The sequence below is a fragment of the Rhincodon typus genome, chromosome 43 (genome assembly GCF_021869965.1).
Source record: "Rhincodon typus isolate 14 chromosome 43, sRhiTyp1.1, whole genome shotgun sequence".
NCBI classification, from domain to species: Eukaryota; Metazoa; Chordata; class Chondrichthyes; order Orectolobiformes; family Rhincodontidae; genus Rhincodon; species Rhincodon typus.
In genome coordinates, this window is record NC_063374.1 from 9906208 (window position 1) to 9919980 (window position 13773).

At 50.0% G+C, this 13773-nt stretch overlaps 1 protein-coding gene across 2 annotated transcripts in view; it reads left to right on the forward strand.

Annotated features, from left to right (window-relative positions):
• Nucleotides 1-13773, forward strand: part of LOC109925876 (fermitin family homolog 3-like) — a 21674-nt gene that overhangs the window by 1732 nt on the left and 6169 nt on the right. Inside the window, exons 1-2 of one of the 2 annotated variants that reach the window (XM_048619549.1) lie at nucleotides 3378-3594; nucleotides 7756-7933. In XM_048619549.1, the coding sequence (XP_048475506.1) occupies nucleotides 7768-7933 (166 nt within the window). In that variant the 5' untranslated portion in view covers nucleotides 3378-3594; nucleotides 7756-7767. Of the gene's footprint in view, nucleotides 1-3377; nucleotides 3595-7755; nucleotides 7934-13773 lie in introns of those variants that run through there. The other variant, XM_048619548.1, reaches the window with a different exon arrangement.

The following is a 13773-nucleotide window of genomic DNA, read 5'->3' on the forward strand; positions in this document are numbered from 1 at the left end:
TCTCTGTCAGCCCCTCCAGCCCACTACACCCCCTCCCTATCTCTGTCAGCCCCTCCAGCACTGGGGGCCGTGCCTTCAGCTGCCTGGAACCCTGAGGTTGGGAATTCCCTTCCTAACCCTGTCGGTCTCTCTCTGTCTCCTTTTCTCTCTTGCCTTTTAAGACACTTCTTAATCTGTTGTCTTTGAATGAGCTGTTGTTTCCATCAAGTCACTGTGTGACTTGGTGTCAATTTTCTTTAATCTGATTTATATGCCAGTGATGCACCTCAGGCTGTTGCACTGAGCGAGTGGGTATAAATGCGAGTTGTTGGGAAGGACAACCTCTAAGTGTGCTTTGTGTTAGAATAATGTCTCGGGGGCCATATACTGTTCTTGAACTGTGCAGAAATGTGACTGTTGAATCTCCAACTCATTGTGTTGACCATGTAGCACCCCTGTGTGTGTGTGTGAGAGAGAGAGAGAGAAAGGGATTGTGTGTGTGTGTGTGTGTGCGCGCGCAAACTAGGCCGTTGAATGTTGATGTGAGTGTTGTAACACTGATTCAAGTGACTATTTTACTCAGGATATTCCGTTGAAAGATTAACTCACTGAAGTGAGACATTTCCGATGACTGGAAAGGATGGAGAAAAGTCTATTATGTCATCTTGTAATAGTCAGATTGATATCAACATTTATGGTTTCTAAATAAAAACAAGTTAAACAAACGAAACATCATGTGGTACAGGGAGAGGCCGTTAGGCCCATCAAGAAAATGGCAGCTCCTTTTCAAGCATTTACCCAATTTTGAATGTTCCAGTTGAATCTGCTCCACCCTGCCCTTTCAGGCTGTGCGTCCCAGATCGCAACAACTCACTGCCTCAAATAAAACATTCTCCTTCTCTTCCCCTCTTGGATTCTCTTCAATCTCTCACCTTCTGGTGACCGACCCTCCCTGCCATGCTGCGCATATTGACTCGATGGAACAAACCACCCCCAGAAATTTGTGAGGGAGAGAGATCTGGTTGTGGCAGGGACAGCCATGTTTCTGATTAAAGTCATCCAGGCCCAATGGATAGCCTCAGTGGTTAGCACTGCTGCCTCACAGTGCCAGGGACCCGGGTTCAACTCCATCCTCTGTCTGTGTGGAGTTTGCACATTCTCTGAGTGGGTTTCCTCCCACAGTCCAAAGATGTGCAGGTTAGGGTGGATCGGCCATGCTACATTGCCCCATAATGTCCAGGAAAATGTCGGCTAGGTGGATTAGCCATGGGAAATGCAGGGTTACAGGGATAAGGTATTGGGGTGGGTCTGGGATGCTCTTCAGCGATTGGTGTGGACCCGATGGGCCGAATGGCCTGCTTCCACACTGCAGGGTTTCAGGGAGCACACGTTGGTCAATGGGGAAGAAACTGAAAGGAAAACAGTTTTGAGACACACAAACCTGGCCAACACCAAGAAGGGAGGACCAATGACAGTGGGGTAGATGTTTGGAGTAGGGAGATCAGGATCCATCAGCAGATTGTGGCAAGGTTGTAAGAAATGAACCATGAACAGCTGGAAACATCTGATGCAGAGAGAGAGAGAGAAAGGGCATGTAGTGAGGCGAGTGACAAAATGGGACAGCCAGGAAGAGGAAAACAAGGAAGGACTCAGAATAGATGCAAGGAAGCAGCGGGAAGTGAATGAGATGCAGTGGGATTGGAAAAGCAATGGGTGACTGATGGCAGGAGATGGTTGGTCAAGCAAGCATTGTGGTGACTCCAGATAAAATGGGAGAAACTGAAAGAAGAGAAAATTGAGAGATAAGTCAGTAATGTACCCTGCATGTGCTAAACCAAAATCCATCCTTTGTTTATCTCAGTTTACACTTGTACTGCATCCTTTTGCATCCGAGGGCATTTTGCAGTAAGAAAGAACTTGGATTTGTATAAACCTGGGAATTTGCCTTGCACCCAGATCTGCATTTCTACAGAGTTTCATTTTGATATTGCCTACAATAGAATTCACACACAGCAAGCTCCAATAGAGATAACAAGCCAGCTCTTCAATTTTCCTTTGGTATCACCACAGTGTCGCTGGTGAGATCAGCGTTTGTTCCCCATCCCTAATTACCCTGTTGAGTGTCTCTCTCTCTGGCCATTTCAGAGGGCAGTTAAGAGTCAACCACATCATCATGGGTCTGGAGTCACATGTCGACATGTAAAGATGGCAGATTTCCCTTCCCTAAAGTGCATTAGTGACTCAGATAGAGTCCTACAGCCCAGAAACAGACCCTTCAGTCCAACTTGTCCATGACAACCAGGCATCCTAAATTTGCCTGCATTATTTTTATTCATTCACAGGAACATCGCTGGTTGGCCAGAGTTATATATAGTCTATATTGTCAGGGGACAGAGCAAACATTGTCAGCAGTGGATTTTTTTTTTTGAAATTCATTTAGAGGTTGAGGGCATCACTGGCTAGTCCAGCATTTATTGCTCACCTCTAATTGGCCAGTTGAGAGTCAACCACCATTGCTGTGGGTCTGGAGTCACATGTAGGCCCAGACCAGGTAAGGATGGCAGTTTCCTTCCCTAACGGGCATTAGTGAAGCAGATGGGCTTCTCCCCCCCCCCATCAACAATTGGAAATGGGTTCATCAATAGACTCTTAATTGTGGATTTTTGTTGAATTCAAATTCCACCATCGGCCTGGTGGCATTCGAACCCAGACTCCCAGAGCATTACCTGGGTCCCTGGCTTAACAGCCCAGCGATAACACCACTAGGCCATCATCTTTATAGTGTATTTGACACAAATGCTGCTAAACCTCTCCTATTAATGTCCAAATGTCTGATTTCACAGTCACCAGCTACCAGTTCCAGATCTATTGTTAATGGAACTTTAATTTCCACCAGGAGCAGTGCCTGGATTTGGACCTGTGTCCCTAGATTAGCCTAAGGGGGGTGAGGGGGGGTGCTTTTGCATTGCTAGCCCAGTGCCATGGGCACCATGTCACTGTCTCCTTTGTAGTGATGTGGGTTAAGGGACAAATATTGGACCCAGGGGGAAATGAGGAGATCACTTCTCCACCCCTCAACCCTTCTTCCACCACCACCCCCCCACAACTTCTCTTTCAGTTTTCACCCAAAAAGCACGCAGCTGAGAGGTGGGGTGGTGGGCTGTGCCCTTCGCTTAACAGAAAGGTCAAGAGGGTGAAGTGGATTGAAAGCGGGAAGTAGGAGGCAGGAAGATGGTGGGGGCGGGGAGGGGGTGTGTTAAGACAGAACGGAAGCTTCCTTGGAGCGCTTAGAAGGCACCGATTCTGTGAAATTCACTTGTGGGGAGTGGGGGGGAGGTGGGGGGAGCCAGTCCGCAATATTGCGTTTGGCCGAAGCAGAAGGCTCAAGGTGGAGGTGAGGTGGCTGCCGCACTCCAATTGAGTTGCAGAATTGGGTTGTCGGTCGGTATAAATAGTCAGAGAGTCAACCGCCCCGAGGTTCGGAGGCTCCTTCCTGTCACAGCTGCTTCCAGTTGTTAGAGAGGCTCCGATCCTGAGGCACGGGCAGGATGTTGTGGCAAGCCTAGGTGCCCATTCGTGGACGGAAGGCGACGGGGGACGTTCCTTTTCGTCTGTGTGAGTTTGGGGAGGGTGCGGTATGCAAGAGAACAGTGGACAGTCCCTTTCTCCCTCACCACCCTCTTCCCTGCACCACCCCCCCCAACCTCCTACTTAATACCATCCCTCGCACTCTCCCCCATGGCACCCCTCTCCTTTGGCTCCTCCGTCTCAGCAGACCCCCCACCCCCGTCCGCATGGCCTGCTCTTGGCCCTGGCAGCAGTTGACTCTTATACCATGGGGTGGGGTCATGTTAGCGACGAGACCAATGTTCGCAAGATTGAAGCCACCAAACAGCTCGAGGGTTACTAGGGGAACATAGGGGCAAAGGATGAGAGTCACCTTCCAAATCTCTCTCTGTCTACCTCACACCCAAAGGATCGCCTCCCTTTCCAGACCTCACTGGCTCCCCCAGGCCATTCCTCTTTCGATCTGATTTGCTTTCTCTTTAACCATTCATGGGTTTGTCCAGCATTTATTGCTTCCCCACCCCGTCCCTAATTGCCCCTCAAGGCAGTGGAGACCTGCCTTCTTGAGTCGCTGCAGTGTGTATCACGGAGCGACACCCACAATGCCCCCTTAGGGAGGGAATTCCAGGATTTTGACCCAGCGAGACTGAAGGAACGGCCGATATAGATTTCCAAGTCAGGATGGTGAGGGGCTCGGAGGGGAACTTGCAGGAGGTGGTGTTCCCATGTACCTGCTGCCCCTTTTCCTTCTGGATGGAAGTGGTTGTGGGTTTGGAAGGTGCTTGGCCTTCATTTGGCCTTATAATTACCTCCTGTAGCTACATGCTGACCTATTGATTCATTTACCAGGTCACCCGAATCATGCTGGACCACACCTTTCTGTAGTGTCTGTCTGTCTCTCTCTCTCTGTCTCTCTCCCTCCGCCTCCCCCCTCTCTGCATGGTGGCTCAGTGGTTAGCGCTGCTGCCTCATAGCACCAGGGACCTGGGTTCAATTCCACCCTCGGGCAACTGTCTGTGTGGAGTTTGTACATTCTCCCCGTGTCTGCGTGGGTTTCCTCCAGGTGCTCCGGTTTCCTCCCACAGTCCAAAGATGTGCAGGTTAGGGTGGATTGGCCACGCTAAATTGCCCTGTAGTGTTCAGAGACGTGTAGATTAGGTGGGTTATAGGGGGAGGTGGATGGGGATGGGTCTAGGTGGGATGTTCTGAGGGGCAGAGTGGACTTGTTGGGCTGACGGGCCTGTTTCCACACTGTAGGGATTCTATGTTCTTCTCACAAAGTTGGCAACCTCACATTTTTCCACAATACAGTCCAGCTGCCTATGTTTTGACTACTCACCTAACCTTCTGGTCATGTGAGGACAGATTGAGTAGTTTAGGCCAATACTTGTTAAAGGTCAGAAGGATGAGAGGAGATCTAATTGAGCAATACCGCACGTGAAAGGGGATTGACAAAGGAGATGTAGAGAGGATGTTTCCTCATCTGGGGCAATCTAAAACGAGAGGTCGTCGTTTTAGGAGAAGGGAAGGCAGATTTAGAACAGAGAGGACGAGAAGTTACATCATTCAAAAGGTTGTGAAACTGTAGCATTGATTACCCCCAGAATATTACGGGTGCCGAGGGGGCGCCGTGCTGTCGGCGGGTCAGCGCCAAGGGGGCGCCGCGCTGTCGGAGGGTCAGCGCCGAGGGAGCAGTGGGAGAGCTGGGTACATATGCTGCAGCTCATTACACCTCTGTAGTGGTGTGTGACTCTTGCTTTCTGCTGTTTTATGTTTGCCGTGTGCCACTCCATTGGCAACCAAACTCAAGCCCAGTTAATAAAACACAGAAAACAATTCCCAGCGTTTGTTCCTTATCGTGGCACTAGCCTTCCAGCTGTAAAGAGAAACGGATGTAAGGAACAAACGCTGGGGATTGTTTTCTGTGTTTTATTAACTGGGCGTGACTTTAATTGCCAGTGGACGTAAGTCAGACACATTACGCTGGGAAAGCCTGGGTCCAAGGTTTACCAGGTACCAGCTGGGCAATAGCAGGAGAATAGCCCACTCAGGTGAGACGGTGGGAGCAGCTCCTAATCCCCAGCCCATTAATGAGTAACTCAGCTCAGAGGGACCTCCTGGGGAGTCTATTGCTGAAAAGCCGGGTGTGTTAACCAACATTTCTCATCTTACACCCATTGGGACAAACCCAAAAGGTGCCAAATCATTAAGCCAACCCTGGACCGTGCTATTCCCCATAGCAACACTTCAGCCAATCAGCATCGAACGGCCAACCTGGTCCCCGGTCAGGCAAATTGTTGTGATGGCCTGAGACGTGGCATTGGTGCATGCGTGTCCTGATGAGTGCTAACCAAAAAAATTCCATGGGCAACGCAGAGTTTAAATTTCTCACAACCATCAGGGCTGGTCACCTCTGCCCTTTCACCCCAGGCCCAGATGAGGGTCACGCACTTACTAGTTGTGGGCCATAGCAACCAGCAAAAACATAAAGAAACGCATACAGTGGGCATCCCATGGAAAAGCCTGGACAAAGTTGTTGGTGTGTGCGTCTGTGCGTGTGAGTGTCTCTATGTGCATGTATATACACATATGCCCTGAGGATATGCCAAAGTCCAGATAAATAAATGACATTGTTTTTTGTTTAAAAATGTAGCAGGAGTGGGCCATTTAGCCCTTCGAGCCTGCTAGCCCATTCAGTCAGTTCATAGCAGATCTGGTTGTGGCCGTAACCCCTCCCAAAACAATCACCAGTTAGAAACCTCTTGAACTTGGCATTGACTATAATCAGTGATGCTGTCCAACCCTGTCTGGGTGAAGAGAATTCCACAGTCTCTCCACCTTCGGAGAGAAGAAATTCCTCCTCATCTCCATTTTCAATGGGAGATACTTTTATTTCTCAATCTCCTTCAGGAGATTCAAGCCCCTGCCCCACTCCCCAGCAGGATCATTATTGTTTCAATTAGACCACCTCTCATTCTTCTGAATTCCTAAGGGTATTGGCTCAACCTTTTCTACCTGACCTTCAGCCCTGGCCTCTGCCACACTTTGTCACCCGTTGCTCTCTCCCTGTCGATTTCTGGGTTCATGCTACAGTAAACATAGGAGCAGGAGCGAGACCATTTCTCCCGCAAAATTGCTCAAGCGGATCTTTTACTTACAAAACCGCTTTCCCCACATGATCCCTTCCCATCTCTAATATCTAGAATCCTTTCAATCTCCGTCTTGTACATTCCCAGTGACTGCGCCTCTGCTGGACTCGGGACGAAAATTCCAAAGGTACCCCACCCTCCAAGTGGAAAAAGAACTCCCCCTCCTCTCAGTCCAAGATGGCTGACCCCTTATCCTCCCAACTCCAAATCAGAGGGGTGACCCCCCCCCCCCGCCACCCACTTCCTGTTTTCCCTCTTGTTTAGAATTTCATATTATTTACTCTTCTAAACTCCAGAGAATATAGGCCCAGTCTCCTCAAATCTCACCTCACGGAAACCATAGAAACAAGGAGCAGGAGTGGGCCCTTCGGTCAAAGAGCTGTACAGCGTAGAAACAGACCCTTCGGTCCAACTCGTCCATACTGACCAGATATCTTAAATTAATCTAGTCCTATTTGCCAGCATTTGGCCCATATCCCTCTAAACCCTTCCTATTCATGGCCCCATCCAGATGCCTTTTAACTGTTGTAATTGTACTAGCCTCCACCACTTCCTCTGGCAGCTCATTCCATACACACACCACCCACTGCATGAAAAAGTTGCCCCTTAGCTCCCTTTTATGTCTTTCCCCTCTCACCTTAAACCTATGCCCCTCTAGTTTTGGACTCCCTTGCCCTGGGGAAAAAGACCTTGACTATTCACCCTTTCTGTGCCCCTCATGATTTTATAAACCTCTATAAAGTCACCCCCTCAGCCTCTGACCCTCCAGGGAAAATAGCCCCCAGCCTCTCCCTTTAGCTCAAACCCTCCAACATCCTTGTAAATCTTTTCTGAACCCTTTTCTAGTTTCACAACATCCTTCCTGTAGCAGGGAGACCGGGATTGAACGCAGTATTCCTTCCAGCCTGTCTCGATCTCAACGCCCACCTTCTCCCAATGGCCACTGACGCCTTTAAAATCGGAAATCCTCCCTGACCATATCGTGCGACTTGGATTGACTTGGACAGTTTTGGGGCTGGCAATTCAGTTTGACTCACCTGCTGCCTTTTGCTGTTGCCAGGGATGTTGAAGGATGGCTCAGGGTGGCATCAAGACTTCCAGCGGGGACTACGTAGATGCATCATGGGAGCTGAAGATCGTGGTGGAAGAATTGGGCCCTGAGGCGGAGCCCATCACCCTGAGAGTGAACGGGGACGTGCACATTGGCGGCATCATCCTTCAGCTGGTGGAGAAAATCGGTAAGACCACACAATTCTGATGGTCAGCGAGACGGGGGGCGCGGGGGGGGGGGGTAATGGACAAAACTGTGTCGGGCCTGGCGTGTTCCATTCAAGCCTAGCCGCCCTTCCTAGGTCAACCACACTTGCAGACGGTTCATAAAGATCTGCCTGGTTAGGAGACTTCTGTGTATGAGGACTACGTCATATTAAGTTTCTCGCAGTAAATAGTCGTGTGTGGACACACACAGGGAGCAAATAAAAGACCCATTTCGTTGGAATTATTTTTTTTTGCCTTGCAACACAATTTTTGCAAGAAGCTACAGGGAGAGGCTGAATAGACTGGGGCGGTTTTCCCTGGAGCGTCGGAGGCTGAGGGGTGACCTTATAGAGGTTTACAATATCATGAGGGGCATGGATAGGGTGAATAGACAAGATCTTTTCCCCAGGGAAGGGGAAGCCAAAACTAGAGAGGTATAGGTTTAAGGTGAGAGGGGAAAGATTTAAAAGTGGCAGAGGGGCAACTTTTTCCACACAGAGGGTGGTGCGCGTATGGAATGAGCTGCCAGAGGAAGTGGTGGAGGCTGGTACAATGACAACATTTAAAAGGCATCTGGATGGGGACATGGATAGGAAGCGTTTAGAGGGATATGGGCCAAATGCAGGCAAATGGGACTGGATTAATTTAGGATATCTGGTCAGCATGGATGAGTTGGACCGAAGGGTCTGTTTCCATGCTGTACACCTCTGTGGAATGAGCATCCTGAGGAAGTGGATGTCAGTACAATTACCACATTTAAAAGACACTTGGATAAGTACATGAATAGGGTCACCAGACCCAAAACGTTAACTCTGTTTTCTCCTCCACAGATGCTGCCGGACCTGCTGAGCTTTTCCAGCAACTTTGTTTTTGTCCATGAATAGGAAAGGTTTGGAGGGATACAGGCCAGGAGCAGGCAGGTGGGACTAGTTTAGTTTGGGATTATGGTCGGCATGGACTGGTTGGGCCGAAGGGTCTGTTTCCGTGCTGTATGACTCTCTGACTCGGTAAGTGTAAAGTGGGGTACAACAGCTAAACTGTGCAGGAGGAGAGTGCTGAAGGATAGAGAGTGGAATTTAATGGTGCCACGGAGAATGGACCAGGTGGATGACAACCGACAGTAAAGTTACAAGCGTTGTTTAAATTTAAACCAGCACTTCACTGACCAATTCTAAGACAGTCAGTCTTGCAGTGTGGTGCGCTTGCAAATTCTGGAAGCTATTTATATAGATGCGTGGGTCCTTGATCTTTGCAAATACAACTCTTAGATGCATCGCGTCTGTTTGGACTTGTCAAAACACGCCATTCTCTAGTGTGTTCCTTCAGAAAGCACCTGGGCCAATCAGACTCTACCTGTATGGTTTAAATGAAGGGGTATTTTCTCCAGAGTTGAGTCTGGGTTAGTTGCGAGAGGAGGTACTGAATGGCCTCTGGGGTAAACCTCCCTCAGGAATATAACTGGTCATTGTCGTACATTAAACATAATTATTTTAAACACATTTTAATCTTCGTAACCCACTTGCTTAATTGTCACACGTCACTAACCGTTGATAAACAAACTCAATCCTTCAATGGCTTTTCACAAAACATGGAAGTCGTAGGCACATAGAGCTGTACAGCATAAAAACAGACCCTTGGGTCCGACCGGCCCATGCTGACCAGATATCCTAAATTAATCTAGTCCCATTTGTCAGCATTTGGCCCATGTCCCTCTAAACCCTTCCTATTCATCTACCCAACCAGATGCCCTTTAAATGTTGTAATTGTACCAGCCTCCACCACTTCCTCTGGCAGCTCGTTCCATACATGCACCTCCCTCTGTGTGAAAAAGTTGCCCCTTAGGTCCCTTTTAAATCTTTCCCCTCTCACCTTAAACCTATGCCCCTCTAGTTTTGGACTCCCCCACCCTGGGGAAAAAGAGCTTGTCTATTCACCCTATCCGTGCCCCTCATGATTTTATAAACCTTTATAAGGTCACCCCTCAGCCTCCGACGCTCCAGGGAAAATAGCCCCAGACTATTCAGCCTCTCCCTGTAGCTCAAACCCTCCAACATCCTTGTAAGTCTTTCCTGAACCCTTTCAAGTTTCACATCATCCTTCCTATAGCAGGGGGACCAGAACTGAACACAGTTTTCCAAAAGTTGCCCTAACCAATGTCCTGTACAGTCAGTTAGTTCAGTTGGCTGTATGAGTGGTTTGTGATGCAGAGTGATGTTAAGAGTGTGGGTTAAATTCCTGCAACTGACTGAGGTCACCCTGAAGGACTCTCCTTCTCAACCTCACCCTCGCCTGAGGTACAGTAACCTTCTGGTTAAACCAACACCAGTCACCTCCCTTCAGTGAGGTGGCATGTTGGCTCAGTGGTCAGCACTCCTGTCTCGCAGCGCCAGGGCTTCAATCCCACCCTCGGGCGACTGTCTGTATGGAGTTTGCTCATTCTCCCCGTGTCTGCATGGGTTTCCTCCGGGTGCTCCGGTTTCTTCCCACAGTCCAAAGGTGTGCACCTTAGGTTGGATTGGCCATGGGGAAATTGCCCCACAGTGTCCAGGGATGTGCAGGTTAGGGTGGGATAGCCATGGGAAATGCAGGGATGGGGGGCGTTGGGGTGGTAGGTCTGGCTGGGATGATGCTCCCCTTCGGAGGGACTTGATGGGCCAAATGGCCTGCTTCCACAATGTAGGGATCCTACGACGAGTGAGAGAGCCCTCTGGGACAAGAGCGACTTTATCTTTCACCTTACAAAGAATGGAGAGCCTCGAAACTGCCCACTCTTTAAAAATTTGATGCGGCTGGGCCCAGTGTCTATTGCAGTTAGGAGGCAACCCCGCCCTCGTGGTGGGCCCGGAGTCACATGTTGGCCACTCTGATGTGGGCAGCCACGCCGAGGGCCTATTTATGTACTAGGCCGCAGCCTGCCTAGTCCGAGCTGTGGCGGGGATGGGGGAGCGGGGTCTGCACAGGGTTGCTGCAGTCTCTTGTGTTTTTAATTTCCTGCCTGAGAGGAAGGATGTGGTTCTGAGCTGTCAGATTAGTAGAACGCGAAGCAGGAGAGGAACAGAAGCCTTGACTGGAGAGTCACGTGGCGGTGGTGGTGGGGGGAGGGGGGAGGTGGCGCTGACTGAGGCCTGTAGAGCAAGACAGGGCTGATGATGGCAAGAAGCTGGCGGAAACTGAAGTGAAACGGGGCAGAGGAAGCGCACAAGATGCAGATCTCCAGGCCCGGAGATGACATCGTTTGCATTAGAGGCAGTACGGCCATTTTAACATAGAACGTACAACAGCACAGTACAGGCCCTTTGGCCTACGATGTTGTGCCAACCTATTATCCCACTACGATCAAACGAAGCTGCATACCCTACATTTTACTATCCTCTATGTGCCTATCCAAGAGTCGCTTAAAAGTCTCTGAAGTATCTGACTCAGCTTTGATAGGGAGAGAGTGGGGTATGGGGAAACTGCTAACGCGAGTCACATCTCTAGCATTTCCCCCCGGAACTGTACGTCGAAAGTCGGATCTTTGTTTGTGTTTAACGGGGAGATCCACCTTTCGGGGAACCCCCCCGCGCCCCCACCGCCTTGTTTTTGGAAGGAGCGGGAGACCCATGTGAGGAACACCCCATGGATGTGAGGAGATTTGGGACCATCCTCCTTGGAGAGGAGAAGGCCAGCCACAAGATTGGATGGAGGTGTCCAAAAATATCAGGCGAGGGCCTGGGACACAGTCGACGGCTATTCCCAGTAGTCAAAGGAGCATGGACCTGGGGACCGGGGTTGGGAGGGGGGTAACACGGATTTTAAGATGGATTGGTGAAGGGAGCAGGTGGTCAGGCCGCAAAGGGGTCAGGAATATACTCCCTGTGGGATGCTGGCTCGATGGAGGCCATGAGACACAGGAGCAGAATTAGGCCATTCGGCCCATCGAGTCTGCTCCACCATTCGATCATGGCTGATATATTTCTCAACCCCCATTCTCCTGCCTTCTCCCTGTGACCCTTGACCCCCTTGCTAATCAAGAACCTATCTATGACTGTCTTAAATACACTCACTGACCCAGCCTCCACAGCCCTCCGTGGCAATAGAATCTACAGGTTAACTACGGGGCTGAAGAAATTCCTCCTCATCTCAGTTCAAAATGGTCGCCCCCTTCATCCTGAGCCTGTGTCCTGGAGCCCTTTCTCTCCATCTTCTCCACATCCACTCTGTCCAGGCCTCTCAGTGTTCTGTAAGTTTCAATCTAATCCCCCGCACCCCCCCACCACCGATCCTTCTAAACTCCATTGAGACCCAGAGTCGTCAGCTGCTCCTCATATGACATTATGTGTAGAGGAGGAAGGTGCAAGGTCAAAGGTCAGAGAGAAGTTTGGAGGAGTGGAACTGGGCACGTTTGCTCGTTCAGGGAGCTGGTATGTTCACGAGAGGCTGAACGGCCTTCCTCTGAGCTGTGACAGTTGATGTAACTCCTAGGGATGAGCTGATTGAGGAAGTGGTGAGGACTGAAGCCTCGGGTTCCCATGGGAGGGAACCAGAATGAGTCACCGTCGCCGCCCAGTCACCACGAGCTGAGTTTCAACGTTGTGCAGTGGTGGTGGCCAGTGTCGATACTCGGCCCCCACCCCCCTCCCAATCTGGAGGGGGCAACCACTGTCCTGTGCTCGTATGGCCCCCATCACAACCCAAGCTGCCTTGTCCCTCTCCATCCCTCTCCTGCCCCTCCCAATTCCTAATTGCCGTAAGGAACGGGAGCAGGAGCAACCCACTCATCTTGCCCCAAAATCATGGCAAGTCCACCCAAGGCCTCAAATCCTCATTGATATCAACTGCTCCTAGACTCTCAACTCCCCTAACATTTCTAAACAAAAAAAAATCTATCCTCACCTTCTCTCTAAGCACTTTCAGCAATCCAGCCACTGTAGCTCATTGGTGTAGAGAATTCCAGGCATCTACTATCACCCTGGGAGAAGAAATTCCCTCAAATCCTATTCTGTAATGATGGCCCCCACCATTAGAACCTGGGAGTAGGCCTTTCAGCCTGACCACGGGTGACCTTTGACCTCAGCCCCTTTTCCCCACACTATCCCCACATCCCTTGCTGTAATGAATATCCGGAAGCCTATCGATCTCTGCTTTGGTCGTCCTCAAATCGCACTGCCGTCCAGGGCAGGGAACTCCAAAGATTCGCACGGCAGTCGAAAAGGGATTTCTCCTCATCTCAGTCCAAAATGGCCACCGCCTTATCCCAAGACTCCATTTCCAGAGAGGTGGCGAGGCGAGTGCTGAGGGTGACTCGGGGCATTTGCATGGTGGACATGGACAGGTTAGCTGAGTGGGCAACAAAGCGGTGGGATGGAATATAACGTGGGGAAAATGTGACATTGGCAGGAAGAAGAGAAAAATAGTATGTTATTGAAGAGGGGGAAAAGACCGCAGAAAGCTAAGGAACGGAGAGATTTGGGAATCCCTGGGCACAAAGCACTAGTATCCAAGTCCAGCTGGTCATAGGGAAGGCCAATGGAATGTGGGCCTTTATTTCGAAGGATAAAAATAGGGAGGTTTTGCTGAAATGATAGAAGGCACTAGTCAGGCCACAGCTGGAATACTGTGAACGGTTTTAGGGCCCCGTATCTAAGCAGAGACAGACTGGCATTGGGGGCAGTCCAGGGAACGTTCACTCGGCTGATCCCACAGATGGAGGGACAGCCTTATGAGGACAGGTTAAGCAGAGACATTTAAATTAAACTCATCAGGGTTGTCGGTGTACAAGTTTTGACAGGCTATATAAGAGGAGACCTGAACTCACTGGGACAAAAGAGCCACTTCTGTA